Here is a 17,232-nt window from a genome sequence, read left to right as displayed (position 1 = left end):
ACCGTGATGCTCCGTGGTTTACTGCGGAGATCTGTGCCAGGCTGAGGGACCGTGATGCTCCATGGTTTGCTGTGGAGATCTGTGCCAGGCTGAGGGACCATGATGCTCCATTGTTTACTGCGGAGATCTGTGCCAGGCTGAGGGACCGTGATGCTCCATGGCTTACTGCGGAGATCTGTGCCAGGCTGAGGGACCGTGATGCTCCATGGCTTACTGCGGAGATCTGTGCCAGGCTGAGGGACCGTGATGCTCCATGGTTTACTGCGGAGATCCGTGCCAGGCTGAGGGACCGTGATTCTCCATGGCTTACTGCGGAGATCTGTGCCAGGCTGAGGGACCGTGATACTCCATGGTTTACTGCAGAGATCCGTGCCAGGCTGAGGGACCGTGATGCTCCATTGTTTACTGCGGAGATCTGTGCCAGGCTGAGGGACCATGATGCTCCATGGTTTACTGCAGAGATCCGTGCCAGGCTGAGGGACCGTGATGCTCCATTGTTTACTGCGGAGACCTGTGCCAGGCTGAGAGAGTGTGATGCTCCATGGTTTACTGCGGAGACCTGTGCCAGGCTGAGGAACCGTGATGCTCCATGGTTTACTGCGGAGATCTGTGCCAGGCTGAGGAACCGTGATGCTCCATGGTTTACTGCGGAGGTCTGTGCCAGGATGAGGGACCATGATACTCCATGGTTTACTGCGGAGATCTGTGCCGGGCTGAGAGAGTGTGATGCTCCATGGTTTACTGCAGAGGTCTGTGCCAGGATGAGGGACTGTGACGCTGCTTTTAGATTACAAGATGTGACAGCTCTCAGGGAAGCGAGGACTTGGCTTTCTTGCTCCACCAGGAAGGCCAAATGGGAGCATTCTCAGAGAATTTACAGTCACTTCAGTGATACCAGAGACTTGAGGCGCATGGGGTAGAAAATTACAGTCTACAAGTCTCTTCTGCACATCAGTGGCCATGATGCCTCACTCACTGAGAGGCTGAATGTCTTCTATGCCTGGTTTGATGTACAGACCAAAGTGCTGGTGAGGAACCATCATTCCAGTGCCAAAGAAGGTGACTGTAATCTGTCTAAATGACTAGTGTTCTGTGGCATTAATATCAATCATTATGAAATGCTTTGGGCAACTGGTCATGGAGCACATTGAAGCCTTTCTGCCAGTTACACTGGACCCTTTCCAGTTCATTTATCGCTGGAATCAATCTACTGATGATGCAATAGCCTCTGCCCTTCGCTTTGTCTGTCCCACCTGGAAAATGTGGTCTCATATGCCAGACTGCTGTTTATAGACTTCAGTTTGGCATTCAACACCATCATACCCTAGAAACTGTCCTCGCTGAGTCTCAACACCTCCCCCTGCATTTAGATATTGGACTTCTTAACAGTAAGGCCACAGTCAGTCCGTGTGGGCAGCTGGGTCTCTCGTCCTGTTACAGTGAGCACTGGTGCTCCCCAAGGCTGTGTGCTCAGCCCACTGCTGTTCACACTGCTGACACAGGATCCAGCTCAAACTGTCTCATCAACCTTGTAGATGACACAACAGTGGGTGGCCTTATCAAGAATGATGATGAGACAGAGTATAGAGAGGAAATGGAACAGCTGATGGATTGGTGTGAGAAGAACAACCTAAGCCTGAATGTGGAGAAGACAAAGGAAATCATTGTGGACCTCAGGAAGGTACAGACATGCTATATCCCTCAGCAAATACATGGCTCCTCCATAGAAAGAATTAAGGGCACCATTCGTGGGAGTTCACATCACGGATGACCCACCTGGTTTTTTACTAACACCTCCCTGAACAAGAAGGCACAACAGCCTGTCCACTTCCTAAGAAGATTGAGGCAAGCAAGGCTCCCACCACCCCACTCCATCTTAACTGTGTTTTACAGGAGCACCATTGAGAGCATCCCGATAAGTTGCATCTCCATCTGGTATGGGCGCAGTCGAACATCAGACCTGAAGTCCCTACAAAGGACTGTGAGAACAGCTGAGAGGATCATAGGAGTCTCCCACCATCCACTGGGAACATTTATCAGGAATGCTGTGTATGCGGGGCCCTTGGTATTAAGGATCCCACCCATCCATCCGGCATTTTCTTTGAGTCTGAGACTCTGATGCATAAAGACAAGAACAGTCAGGATGAGAAACAGTTTCTTCCCCCAAGCCATTAGTCTTCTGAACTCCCTGCCACATGATATTCAAAGTGTCACTGGTTAAGCTGTTCCATACCTTACAATATTTAATATTAATGCACTTTAGTTTGTTATTTATGTGTGATTCATCTGTAGATTTTATCCTCCTTAAGTTATTATGTGTTTTGTGTGCTACTGTGCTTTACACTCTGGTTCGGAAAAAGCTGTCTCATTTCTATACAGATCATATGGTTACATACATGTATGTAGTTAAATGACAATAAACTTCACTTGACTTGAAAACAAGCAAAGATCCATCACAAAATTACTGCAGAAATTGAAAAAATAGCACGGCATTAGATTTTTAAAGATTTGTGGTGCTAAAGCATTTGTTGGTCACAAAGCAGCAGGGAAATACATTGTTTGCCAAGATCGTCATTGATGAATAGCTAATGTGCTGAATAGTTGCTTCAGTGCACACGTGTGATGAGCAAGTGCAAGACCAAGACTGTTTACCAGCAGGTTCAGAATCAGGAATGATGTCAATGCCAAACATTCACTCACTGTCCACCTGGGTGGCTGATGCGTGATGGCTGTTTAAAATATTACTTAAAACTACCTTCAAGGTAACTTTATAAGCTGATTATGTGATGTAAATGAATGCTGTGTTTAGATTGGGTCCCATCCCCGAGATATTTTATTATATAGCTGTAAATATTCCAAATATATTCAGTGAAATTCCAGTCTAAGATGGTGCTACAGAAAGAGCAACTGCTTACAGGTGGTTTGCAAAGCAACAAATATGACTAAACACTCTACTAATAACACTTTTTATGTGGAAAATTGTGGTAACCCATCACCGCAAACAATGAAGACGTCACTGAATGCGAGGCTGATCAGAGGATCGAAGGATGCGGGTGCAGGGCGGAGTTGAAGCGAGGTCGAGGCATGTGGGAGTCAGTCTGAATTGGAGACAGAGTTGGAATGAGCAGAGTGGAGAAAAGTTGAAGTTGAATTTTTTTTTTTTGAAGCCTGTCCACTGAAATCGGGAGCGAGGTTGGATCCATCTAAGAGTTGACTGGTTTGGGCCGGAACTGGCCCAGGTCTAATTGCAGGGGATGATCCAGTGCCTGGACAATTTAAATACCAGGCTAGATGGACTGAAAAAGGCAAGGTGTCAGGACTGGAGGCAAGGGGTGAGCCGGTTCTGCTCTGTGACATTTTGCTCTGCTGTCCTCAGGGCTGGGACTGTTGGACTGCTCTGTGCTTGGTGTCTGCGAGCTTCATAGCGATTTTCCCTGTGGTGTGATGAACTGAGACTGGTGCTATGGGCCTGTTCTGACTGCTCCAGGCTTCGGGCTTATGGACTCAATTTTGTTTTGAATGCTGATGCTTGCTTTATTGTTTGCATGATGTGGATGTCTGCAAAGAACAAGAATTTCAGGATGTACGTTGCATACATTTCTCTGATATTAAATGGAACTTCTGTTTTTTTTTGTCTTTCTCTGCATTGGTTGTTGGTCTTTTTTTTTAAATTGGGTTCTTGTTTTGTGGCTACCTGTGAACAGACACATCTCAGGATTGTATAATTTATCTGTACTTCGATAATAAATATACTTTGAACTTGAAACCCAAAATTCAAAACCCTTCTGGCTCCAAGCATTTTGGATAAGAGGTGCTCAACCTGAATCTGTATTTTAAGTTTCCCTCTTGTGCTATTGGATTGTTGAGGGTTATATTGAAGTATTGCCAATAAATATAATTAGAAATTCATGGAAGTACAGCAGATCGAGCAGCGATCCTGGAAATGGAAACAATCTGTTTCAATTTAGAACTGAGAAAGTTCTGATTAAAAAGGGTCTTTAATCTGAAACTCAAACTTTGTTTCTCTTTCCACAGATGCCGCCTTAACCTGTTGAATTTTTCCACTGCTTCCTGTTTTTAGAAACAGAGAAACATAGACATCTACAGTACATTACAGGCCCTTCGGCTCTCAATGTTGGGCTGACCATGTAACCTGCTCTAGAAACTGCCTAGAATTTACCTACTGCATAGCCCTCTCTTTTCCTAAGCTGCATATACCTATCTAAGAGGCTCTTAAAGACCCTATTATATCCGCTTTCACCACCACCGCCAGCAGTGTGGAAAAACTTATCCCTGACATTCCCTTGGTACCTGTTTCCAAGCACCTTAAAATATGTCCCCTCATGTTAGCCATTTCAGCCCTGGGAAAAAGCCTCTGGCTATCCACACGATCAATGCTTCTCATCATCTTATACTTCCCTATCAGGTCACCTGTCATCCTTCGTCGCTCCAATAAGAAAAGGCCAAGTTCACTGAACCTATACTCATAAGGCATGCTCCCCAATCCAGGCAACGTCCTTGTAAATCTCCTCTGCACTTTCACTATAGTATCCACATCCTTCCTGTAGTGAGGTGACCAGAACTGAACACGGTAGTCCAGTGGGGTCTGACCAAGGTCGTGTATAACTCCAACATTACCTCACAGCTCTTGAAGTCAATCCCATGATTGATGAAGGCCAACACACTATACACCTTCTCAACAACACTGTCAATCTGCGCGGCACCTTTGAGTGTCCTATGGACATGGATCCAAGATCTTGCATATCCTCCACACTGCCTAGAGCCTTACCATTAATATCATATTCTGTCTTCAAATTTGACCTACCAAAATGAACCACTTCACACTTATCTGGGTTGAACTCCATCTGCCACTTCTCAGCGTAGTTCTGCACCCTTTTGATGTCCCACTGCAATCTTTGACAACCCTGCAGACAACTTTTGTGTCATCAGCAAACTTACTAACCCACCCTTCTACTTCCTCATCCAGGTCATTTATAAAAATCACAAAGGGGGGCGGTCCCAGAACAGAACCCTGCGAAACTCCACTGGTCGCCGACCTCCATACTGAATACAAACCATCTACAACCACCCTTTGCCTTCTTTGAGCAAGCCCATTTTGGATCCACAAAGCAAGGTCTCCTTGGATCCCATGCCTCAATACTTTCTGAATGAGCCTTGCACGGAAACCTTATCAAACGTCTTACTGAAATCCATATACACTACATCCACTGGTCTACCTTCATCAATGTGTTTTGTTACATCCTCAAATAATTCAATCAGGCACGACCTGCCCTGGATAAAGCCAGGCTGACAATCCATAATCAGGTTATGTTTCTCCAAATGCTCATAAATCTTGACTCTCTGGATCTTCTCCAACGATTTGCCCATCATTGAAGTAAGACTCACTGGTCTATAATTTCCTAGGTTATCTTGACTCTCTTTCTTGAACAGAAGAACAAAGCTTGCAACCTTCCAATCCTCTGGTACTTCTCCCATCCCTATTGACGATGCAAAGATCATCGCCAGAAGCTCAGCAATCTCCCCCCTCGCTCCCCACAGTATCCTGGGGTATATCTCATCCGGTCCCGGTGACTTATCTAACCTAATACCTTTCAAAAGCTCCAGCAAATCCTCTTTCTTAATGTCTATGGACTCAAGCATTTCAGTTCACTGTAAGTCATCCCCACAATTGCCAAGGTCCTTTTCACTGCTGAAAACTGAAGCAAAGTATACATTAAGTACCTCCGCAACCTCCTCCAGCTCCATGCACATGTTTCCATTATCCCTCCTGATTGGTCCTATTCTCACACAATTCATCCTCTTGCTCTTCACATTCTTGTAGAATGCCTTCCAGTTTTCCTTAATCCTGCTTGCCAAGACCTTCTCATGGCCCCTTCTGGCTCTCCTAATTCCATTCCTGAGCTCCTTCCTGGCACTCTTGTAATTTTCTAGAGCTCTTAACAGATTTTATTTCAGATAGCCAACTGTCTGCAGGGTTTGTGAGGAAAACCCCTGTAGTGCATCAGATGCTTACCCAGAATGTCACCCTTAGATTTGTGTGTGTGTGAGCTTGTACAATTAACGTGTGAAAATATTAACATACTTCGATGATCCTCAAACCATATGGAAAAAGAGCCTATGAGCGTGAACATAAATAAAGCTTGTTTAATTGAATTTTGGGTGATCCAAAGGACAGTCATAAAGCACCAAGTGCTAGGTATGAGGGGAGGGTATGTGTGCACCTGGGCTCCAAATTCAGTTTCTAGAATTGTGCAGTCACCTTTATCTTTGCAAGACAAGACTTAAGTGCACGCTGAGGACTCTGAGGAGGAAGCTGGCAAAATAAAGGAATAGCAATGTAGTTCTAAGTTGGGATGATATGAAACTTGAAGGAGAACTGTTTACAGTGAGGTGATGGTCAGTTACATACTGCACTAATGTATCCAAAATATAAAACTGGTTTGTACTGTCACCAGTGTAATGATGAAAGCATCATGGAGTTGTTTGTTCGACTGCAAAAATATATGATGACCGTCTTAAGTAATGTGCATTCAAGATTTGTTTAATGCCATTTCCTGTACACTAATATATAGGAGAACAAAGTTATTTTTACTTCGTATTCAATGCAAATCCAAATAAAAAAATCAATAAGAACACAATAATAAAAACACAACAAATATAAATAATAAGATAGCTTGTTGAATTGAATTGACTTTATTTCTTAGATCCTTCACATACATGAGGAGTAAAAATCATTGTTATGTCTCCATCGAAATGTGCAATCATTGTAATTTATTATAATTTATAATAAAAAGAACAGTCAATGTAATATAGCGTACACTCAAATCAGCGTGAGTTAATCAGTCTGATGGCCTGGTGGAAGAAGCTGTCCCCGGAGCCTGTTGGTCCTGGCTTTTATGCTGTGGTACAGTTTCCCAGATGGTAGCAGCTGGAATAGATTGCGGCTGGGATGGCTTGGGTTCCCAATGATCCTTCGGGCCCTTTTTTCACACCTATCCTTGGAAATATCCTGAATTATGGGAAAAGTTCACATCTATAGATGCATTGGGCTATCCGCACCACTCTCTGCAGAGCCCTGTAATTGAGGGAGGTACAGTTCTCATACCAGGCAGTGATGCAGCCAGTCAGAATGCTCTCAATTGTGCCCCTATAGAAAATTCTTGGGATTTGGGGGCCCATACCAAACTTCCTCAACTGTCTGAGGTGAAAGAGGCACTGTTGTGCCTTTTTCACCACACAGCTGGTGTGCACAGACAACGTGAGGTCCTCAGTGATGTGGATGCCAAGGAACTAGAAGCTGTTTATCCTCTCAACCCCAGTTTGATTGTATCTCCATAAAGTGACGCCAGGCACAGGTCCTGATGGAGGGTCTGGGACTAAAATGTTGACTGTTTATTCATTTCCATAGATGCTGTCTTACCTGTTGAGTTCTTCCAGCATTTTGTATGTTACTAGGCACAGGAGTGTCTGGTACATACGGTGACGGACAGGAAATGATAAAGTAGCGGTGGTCAGCTCCTGCGCGGAAGTGTTGGTCAGCTTGGGGAAAGTCTGGTGATCCTGCATAGTCTAAGCCTCTGTAATCAGTATACCTCAAATTAAGGAAAATTGAATTCTACCTTTTCCCCATAAGAGGAATGTCCTCTCCACATCCAGCCCAGCAAGGCCCCTCAGGATCTTGTATTTTTCTATCACTGAACTTAGACCCTACTGCCCAGTGTAGGCCCTTTGACCCAAAATGTTGTGCCAACATTTAAGCTACTCTAAGACCAATCTAACCCTTCCCTCCTTCCTAGCCCAACATTCTTCTATCATCCATGTGCCTACCTAAGAATTTCTTAAATGTCCATAATATGTCTGCTTCTACCACCAACCCTGACAATATGTTCCATGCACACACTACTCTCTATGTAAAAAGAATCTTAGCTCTGACATTCTCCCTATATTTTCTTCCAATTGCCTTAATATTATGCCTCTAGGATTAGCCATTTCCAACCTGGGAAAAAATCTCTGCCTACATGCTTGATCTATGCCTCTTATCTCTATCAAGTCACCTCTCATCCTCCTCTTCCCTAAAGAAAAAAACCCTTATGTTTCCTCTTGCTTTTCTAAACTCTAATGGAAAAATCATAACCTGTGCGCTTGTGCGCATGTGCCGGTCGTGCATGCAGCCTGGTACAGCCGTTCCAATCTATTCTGTTACTTTCTTCTTACTTTTAACTTACATTTTTTTTTGTATTTTTTTCTCACGGTATCACGTCGAAGCTGCACCCTCTCTAACATGCTGGTAGAGAGAGTTTTATTTGGGTTTTCTTTAGCGCTGGAAATGTTTACATCCCGACATGCGGGACAGAAGCAAGGTTGCATTGTGTATTCCACGGACCAGCAAATTCCGGCCTGCTTAACGAACAGAGTGGCAGACACCCCTACTGAAATCCGGAGGAAAACACACAGAGGATGCAGAGGGGGATCACAAAGCCGAGGAAAGAGGACCGGGTCGAGACAACAGAGACTTTTGGAGAAGAGGAGTTTGGTGGGTAATACCGTTCCGCCTGACCGAAAGTGCACCGAGAGCGGTAAGCGTGAAGGATTGGGGTGCTTACTGATCTGGCTAACAACGGATGGTGCAATCCGGGGTATATTACGATCGAGGAACCTGTTTGCAGACTGGTTATTGAACTTATTACTGTTGGACTTCGGCCACATTCCACCATGATACAACATTTGGCGGCACGGGAGGTCGTTGCTGCCTGTTGCCACCGAACGTGCAGCTCCTCCCATGGAGGGTCAGACACCCTGAGCCAATAGACTGGTCCTGGACTTATTCTCCATCTGGCATAGTTTTGCATTTTGTTGTTTGACTGTTGGGGTTTTTTGTATTGCTATACTTACACTCTATTCTTCGTTGGTGCGGCTGTAACGAAACCAAATTTCCCTCGGGATTAATAAAGTATATCCATCCATCCATCCATCCATCCATCCATCCATCCATCCTTGCTTAGTAAGACAACCCATTCATTCCAGAAGCACAAACGGTCCTGTGAACATCCATGAAACTCATGTACAATACAACAGTCATGTTGTGGAAGCTGGTTGCCTAGTGCAATCTTTTCCCACCAGCATACGGGGAATTTGGGCTCCTTATCTGAGAAAGGCACTGCAGAGGGTCCAAATGAGGTTTACAAGAATGATCCTGGGAATGCAAGGGTTAATGTATGAGGAGTGTTTAATGGCTCTGGGAGTTCAGAAGAATGAGGGGGTATCTCATTGCAAGCTATCAAATATTGAAAGGCTTAGATAGAGTGGACGTGGAGAGGATGCTTCCTGTACTGGGGGAGTCTAGCACCAGAAGGTACAGCCTCTGAATAGAAGGACGTCCCTTTAGAACAGAGATGAGAAGAAATTTCTTCCAGTTCCCAAAGGTTATGGGGAGAAGGCATGAGAATGAGTTTGAGAGAAATAATAAATCAGCCATGATGAATTGGTGGAGAAGACTCAAAAGGCCTAATTCTGTTCCAATGCCTTATAGTCTTACATGAATGATTATGAAGAAATGTTTATAAAATATGACAAGAAAACTAATTTAACATCTTGTTTTCCAGTCTTGCAGGGTATGTTGAGGCTCTTGCATCAAGGCTGGGGCTACCGAGTCCTGACCTAAACCCAAAGCAGGCCGATATGTGGCAAACTCGACTGAGCTCACAACTGGTGAGTACTGGTGGCTTCAGGTGTTCCTGCCTTTGTCCTACATGCGTTTGCCCTCTGCTCCATTATGTTTCTGAGCAACAAATGAGTTTGCATTTCTTCCCGATACATGAACTTCGGCTCAAAATTGGTTCAGCGCAAATTGCACATTGGTATTTAGTTAAACAGGTATCCTTGAATGGCAGAGTTTTAGGATATACTGACATTTATAAATATTATATTTATTTCTAAATCTTAGAGAGCATCCTCACATCAGCCGTTGCTGTCTGTTTTCTGTAGCATCCTCTCACAATATAAGAAAATGACAGCAAACTGTCAAGTCAGCAGAAAAGCTCCAACATCCCCACAGGACTTGTATGTGTCCAGGACAGAATGGGCAGGAAAATAATCATTGCGGACACCACTCCCCAAGCAGACTGCTTTACCAAAATCTTCCTTCTGCAAAGTGTTATAGGGCTATTAAAACAAAAACTTCCCGAGGGAAAAAACTTTTAAGATCTGGGCTGTTAATCTAATCAAACATTCGAGTTAGCGCCCCCCACCAATCTATTACCTTAGACACTGCACTGTAAGCAGAATCAGAATCAGTGGCAAGTGATGTGAAATTTGTTAACTTAGCAGCAGCAATTCAATGCAATGTATAATCGAGCAGAGAAAAATTATAATAAAATAAAACATAATAAACAAGTAATTCAATTATGTATAGTGAATAGATTTTTAAAAATGTGCAAAAACAGAAATACTGTACATTAAACAAAAAGTGACATAGTGTCCAAAGCTTCAATGTCCAAATAGGAATCGGATGGCAGAGAGGAATAAGCTGTTCCTGAATCGCTGAGTGTGTGCCCTCAGGCTTCTGTATTTCCTACCTGATGGTAACAGTGAGAAAAGGGCGTACCCTGGGCGCTGGATCGCTGCCTTTCTGAGACACCGCTCCCTAAAGATGTCCTGGGTACTTTGTAGGCTAGTGCCCAAAATGGAGCTGATTAGATTTACAACCTTCTGCAGCTTCTTTTGGTCCTGTGCAGTAGCCCCTCCATACCAGACAGTGATGCAGCCTGTCAGAATGCTCTCCACGGTTCAGCTATAGAAGTTTTTGAGTGTACTTGTTGACGTGCCAAATCTCTTCAAACTCCGAATAAAGTATAGCCTCTGTCTTGCCTCCTTTAAAACTACATCAATATCTTGGGACCAGGTTAGATCCTCAGAGATCTTGACACCCAGGAACTTGAATCTGCTCATTCTCTAAACTTCAGATCCCTCTATGAAGATTGGTATGTGTTCCTTTGTCTTGCCCTTCCTGTAGTCGATAATCAGCTCTTTCGTCTTACTAACGTTGAGTGCCAGATTGTTGCTGCAGCACCATTCCACTAGTTGGCATATCTCACTCCTGTACGCCCTCTCGTCACCACCTGAGATTCTACTAACAGTGATTGTATCGTCAGCAAATTTATAGATGGTATTTGAGATATGCCTAGCCACACAGTCATGTGTATACCGAGAATAGAGCAGTGGGCTAAGCGCACACCCCTGAGGTGCGCCAGTGTTGATTGTCAGCAAGGAGGATATGTTATTACCAATCCACACAGACTGTGGTCTTCTGGTTAGGAAGTCAAGGATCCAATTGCAGAGGGAGGTACAGAGGCCCAGGTTCTGTAACCTCTCAGTCAGGATTGTGGGAGTGATGGTATTAATTGCTGAGCTGTAGGCGATGAACAGCATCCTGTTTGTGTTGTCTAGGTGGTCTAAAGCCATGTGGAGAGCCATTGAGATTGCATCTGCCATTGACCTATTGTGGCGATAGGCAAATTGCAGTGGGTCCAGGTCCTTGCTGAGGCAGGAGTTCAGTCTAGTCATGACCAACCTCTCAAAGCATTTCATCACTGTCGATGTGAGTGCTACTGGGCGATAGTCATTAAGGCAGTCCACATTATTCTTCTTTGGCACTGGTATAATTGTTGCTTTTTTTCAAAGCAAGTAGGAACTTCTGCCCGTAACAGTGAGAGGTTGAAAATGTCCTTGAATACTCCCGCTAGTTGGTTGGCACAGGTTTTTGGAGACTTACCAGGTACCCTATTGGGACCTTCTGCCTTGCGATGGTTCACTCTCTTTAAAGACAGTCTTAACATTGGCCTCTGAGACAGAGATCACAAGGTCATCAGGTGCAGCAGGGATCTTCACAGCTGTAGTTGTGTTCTCTTTTTCAAAGCGGGCATAGAAGGCGTTGAGTCATCTGGTAGTAAAGCATCACTTCCATTCATGCTATTAGGTTTGGCTTTGTAGGGAATAATGTCTTGCAGACCCTGCCAGAGTTGCCGTGCATCTGATATCGTCTCCAACCTCGTTCAAAATTGTCTCTTCACCCTTGAAATAACTCTCCGCAAATCATACCTGGTTTTCTGGTACAGGCCTGGGTTGCCAGACTTGAATGCCACTGATCTAGCCTTCAGCCGACAACGTACCTCCTGGTTCATCCACGGCTTTTGGTTTGGGAATGTACAATAAGGCTTTGTAGGCACACACTCATCCACACAGGTTTTAATGAGTCAGTAACAACTGCAGCATTCTCATCCAGATTCAAAGATGAATCCCTGAATACAGTCCAGTCCACCGATTCAAAGCAGTCCTGTAAGCACTCCTGTGCTTCTCTTTAAACCACATTTTATAATGCTGTTTACATGGTAAAGATATGCTGGCAGTTATGCACATTTTATTCCATATCTGTACTTATAACTTTATTTTATCAAATTTTTTATTCTTATGATTGTTGGAAGTTGTTTTTTGTTTCATGTTGTGCCAATATACTACAGCAAATTCCTTAAATGTATATGGTGAATGAAGTTGATCCTTGATATTATACCCTACCCATATTAACTTGTAAATGGAGATGCCCCTTTTCTGGGAGAAGGAAATAATTATATTCTGTGATCAAGCAGTACTGTACAAAAGTCTTAGGCACCCTAAATTTTTTAGATAAATTTTGTTTCAGATGTTTTTTTTTGTCTTCTGCATTTGTGTGTCTGTAGAAAAGAGCAAATTTTAGATTTCCAAACATTCATTTTCCAAAAAATTAAATCTTATGTTTTTTGTATTTCCTTAAAGAAAGTAACATATTAAGTAATAGACAACTTTTCAATTAAAAACTTGATTACTCTGTAGGTATATAGCGCAGTGCCTGATTAAACAAAGATAACAAACAGGTTAACATTATGGGGTGCATGAACGAAACTGATTAACTGTAACAGAAACAGATGTAGAAGGAATCAAACTAGGCAAAACACAGCCAAACCAAAATGAGAGGGTGTACCAGATGCGACAATTTAACTTGCCTATGGCAAGAGTGCATAACAACACGACACAAAGTAGTCATACTGCATCAGTAAGGTCTCTCCCAAGCAGAAACTTTGCGGCAGATACTTGATCTGCTATGAGAGAATGAGATAGGGCAAATGACAGAAGTTTGTACAGGGAAACACTTTGCATCTAGTGATCACAATGCCATTATTTCAAAAGTAAATATGGTAAAAGAAAAGTCGGGTTCGTGGGTAGAGATCCTATATTGGAGAAAGGCCAATTTTGATGGTATCGGAAAGAATCTGGCATTGTGGATTGGGACATACTGTTTTCTGGCAAAGGTGTACTTGGAAAGTGGGAGGCCTTCAAAAGTGAAATTTTGAGAGTACGAAGCTTGTATGTACCTGTCAGAATAAAAGGTAAAGATATAAAGTGTGGGGTAGCATGGTTTTCTAGAGATATTGAGGCCCTGGTTTAGAAAAAAATCGGGGTGCATAACAGGTATAGGTGGGCAGGAACAAATGAGGTACTTACAGAGTATAAGGAATGCAAGAGAACACTTAAGAAGGAAATCCAGAGGGCTAAAACAAAGCATGAGGTTGTTCTGGCAGACAAGGTAAAGGAGAATCCCAAGGGATTCTACAGATACGCTAAGAGTAAAATTATTACAAGGGATAAAATTGGTTCTCTGCAAGATCAGAATGGTAATCTGTGCATGGAGCAAAAAGAGGTGGGGGAGATCTCCTTCCCACCCCCTCCCATCTCTATTTTGCATCTCTATTTACTCGGGATATTAACACAGAGCCTATAGAAGTGAGGCAAAGGACCAGTGAGGTCATGGACCCTATACAGATTACGGAGGAGGAGGGGGTGTTTACTGTCTTGAGGCAAATTATTGTGGATAAATCCCCAGGGCCTGACAAGGTGTTTCCTTGGACCTTGTGGGTGGCAAATGCAGAGATCGCAGGGGCTCTAGCTAAGATAGTTAAATCATCCTTAGCAACAGGAGAGGTACCAGAGGGATGAAGAATGGCTAATGTTGTTCCACTGTTTAAAAATGTTCTAAACAGAAACCAGGAAATTATAGGCCACTGAGTCTGATATCAGTAGTGGAAAAGTTATTGGAAGGTTTTCTAAGGGATTGAATGGATATATGAGTACTTGGATAGAGAGGGACTGATTAGGGATAGTCAGCATGGCTTTGTGCATGGTAGGCTTTGTCGAACTAACCTTACAGTATTTTAGAGGAAGTTACCAGGAAAGTTGAAGAAAGAAAGGCAGTGGATGTTGTCTACAAGGACTTTAGCAAGGAATTTGACAGGGTCTCACATGGGAGGTTGGTCAGGAAGGTTCGGTTAAGCAACACACACAAAATGCTGGAGGATTTCAGCGGGGCAGGAAGCACCTATGTAAAAGAATACAGTCAACGTTTCAGGCCGAGACTCTCGAATCCTGATGAAGGGTCTTGGCCCAAAACACTGACTGTACTCTGACCCTAATGTGAGGTGGTAAATTGGATTAGACATTAGTTTTGTGGGAGCAGCCAGAGAGTGGTTGCCTCTCTGACAGGAGGCCTTGACTAGTGGAGTGCCGTAGGGATCAGTGCTGGCTCTGTTGTTGTTTCTGATCTATATCAATGATCCGGATGATAATATGTTAACTGGATCAACAACTTTGCGGAAGACACTAAGATTGGGTGTGTAGTGAATTGTAAGGAAGGCAATCATGGCTTGCACAGGATCTGGGCCACATGGAACAATGAGCTGACAAATGGTAGATGGAATTTAATGCTTACAAGTGTGAGGTGCTGCATTTCGGTAACAGCAACTAGAGTAGGTCTTAAAACAGTCAACAATAGGGAACTGAGAAGTGCGTTGGAACAAAGGGACTACAGGTCAAAGTTAATTGGAAGTGGCATCACAGATAGATAGGGTTGTAAAGAAAGCTTTTGGCATATTGGACTTCATAAACCAAAGTACTGAGTACAGGAGATGGGATTGGGAAAGTGTTGGAGTCTATTATTAAGGATGAGGTTTTGGGGTACTTGGAGACTAATGATAAAATAAGTCAAAGTCTGCATGGTTTCTGTAAAGGAAGATCTACCCTGATAAATCTGCTAGAATTCTTCAAGCGAGTAACAAGCAGGGTGGACAAAGGAGAGGCAGTGGATGTCATTTACTTGGATTTTCAGAAGGCATTTGATAACATGCCACACGTGAGGCTGCTTAACAAGATAAAATCCTATGGCATTACAGGAAAGATACTGGCATGGATAGGGGAATGGCTGGCAGGCACGAGGCAGCGAGTGAGAATAAAGCAACACGCACAACACGCTGGAGGAACTCAGCAGGTCGGGCAGCATCCGTGGAAATGAACAGTCAACGTTTCAGGCCGAGACCCTTTGTCAGGACTGAAGAGGGAGGGGGCAGGGGCCTTATAAAGAAGGTTGGGGGAGGGTGGGAAGGAGAAGGCTGGTAGGTGCCAGGTAAAAAACCAGTAAGGGAAAAGATCAAGGGGTGGGGGAGGGAATAGGCAGGAAAGGTGAAGAAGGAATAGGAGAAAGCACAATGGGTAATAGAAGGAGGCAGAACCATGAGGGAGGTGATAGGCAGCTGGGGGAGGGGGCAGAGTGAAACTGGAATGGGGGAAGGGAGGGGGAGGGAATTACTGGAAGTTGGAGAATTCAGTGTTCATCTCAAGGGGCTGGAGACTACCTAGACGGTATATGAGGTGTTGCTCCTCCAACCTGAGTTTAGCCTCATCATGGCAGTAGAGGAGGCCATGTATGGACATAGCCGAATGGGGATGTGAAGCAGAGGTGAAGTGGGTGGCAACCGGGAGATCCTGTCTGTTGTGGCGGACGGAGCGGAGGTGCTTGACAAAGCGGTCCCCCAGTCTGCTGCCTCCTCTACTGCCATGATGAGGTCAAACTCAGGGTGGAAGAGCAACACCTCATACACCATCTAGGTAGTCTCCAGCCCCTTGGTATGAACATAGAATTCTCCTACTTCTGGTAATTCCCTCCCCCTTCCTTCTTCTATCCCTATTTCACTCTGCCCCCTCCGCCAGCTACCTATCGCCTCCCTCATGGTTCCGCCTCCTTCTACTACCCATTGTGCTTTCCCCTATTCCTGCCTTTCCCCTCCCCCACCCCATGATCTTTCCCCTTACTGGTTTTTCACCTGGAACCTACCAGCCTTCTCCTTACCACCCTCCCTCCACCTTCTTTATAGGGCCCCTGCCTCCTCCCTCTTCAGTCCTGACGAAGGGTTTCGGCCTGAAATGTTGACTGTTCGTTTCCACGGATGCTGCCTGACCTGCTGAGTTCCTCCAGCGTGTTGTGCGTGTTGCTTTGACCCCAGCATCTGCAGAGTAAGGAGCTTCTTCTGGTTGGCTGCCAGTGACTAGGGTAAATGCAAACAGTCTTTTTCCACTGAAGTTGTGTGGGACTGCAACTGGAGATCATAGGTTAAAGCTGAAAGGTTATAGGTTTAGGGGAACATGAGGGAAAACTTCCCCTTTCAGAGGGTCGTGAGAGTGTGGAACGAGCTGTCAGCGGAAGTGGTGCATGTGAGCTTTATTTTAACATTTCAGAGAAGTTTGGATAGGTACATGAATGGTAGGGATAATGAATGGCTTATGATCCATGTGGGAGCATGGTGTTATATTTAAATGCGTGCAATATATGGAATAAGGTCGATGAACTTTCAACATAGTTGCAGATTGGCCGGTATGATGTTTTAGGCATCAGTGGATCATATCTGAAAGAAGATTATAGCTGGGAGTTTAATGTCCAAGGATACACATTGTAATGAAAGGACGGGCAGGAAAGAAGAGGGGGCAGTGTTGCTCTGTTGGCAAAAATTGAAATCAAATCATTAGAAAGAGGTGACATAGGGTTAGAAGGTGTTGAATCATTGTGGATAGAACTAAGGAACTGCAAGGGCAAAAAGACCCAGACAGGAGTTGTATACCGACCCCGCCCCTCCCCCCACCCCATCAACAGTAAGGATGTGACCTACAAATTACAATGGGAGATAGAAAATACATGCCAAAAGGACATTACAATAGTCATGGGGGACTTCAATATGCAGGTAGATTGGGAAAATCAGATTGGTGCAGGATTCCAGGAGGGAGAATTCCTAGAATGCTAGAGATGGCTTTTTAGAGCAGCTCGTGGTTGAGCCCACTGGAGGATCAGCTATTTTGGAT

The 17,232-nt window shown here is 44.2% G+C and overlaps 1 protein-coding gene across 3 annotated transcripts in view; it reads left to right on the top strand.

The window, feature by feature from the left end:
- tmem65 (transmembrane protein 65) overlaps nt 1-17,232 on the top strand; it is a 107,495-nt gene that overhangs the window by 78,298 nt on the left and 11,965 nt on the right. For all 3 annotated transcript variants that reach the window (XM_063058507.1, XM_063058509.1, XM_063058508.1), the window contains one exon: nt 9,624-9,729. In XM_063058507.1, the coding sequence (XP_062914577.1) occupies nt 9,624-9,729 (106 nt within the window). The remainder of the gene's footprint in view (nt 1-9,623; nt 9,730-17,232) is intronic.

This window comes from Mobula hypostoma, chromosome 9 (genome assembly GCF_963921235.1).
Source record: "Mobula hypostoma chromosome 9, sMobHyp1.1, whole genome shotgun sequence".
Taxonomy (NCBI): Eukaryota; Metazoa; Chordata; class Chondrichthyes; order Myliobatiformes; family Myliobatidae; genus Mobula; species Mobula hypostoma.
The sequence above is the reverse complement of the archived record's forward strand: the minus strand, read 5'-3'. Positions and strand labels throughout refer to the sequence as shown.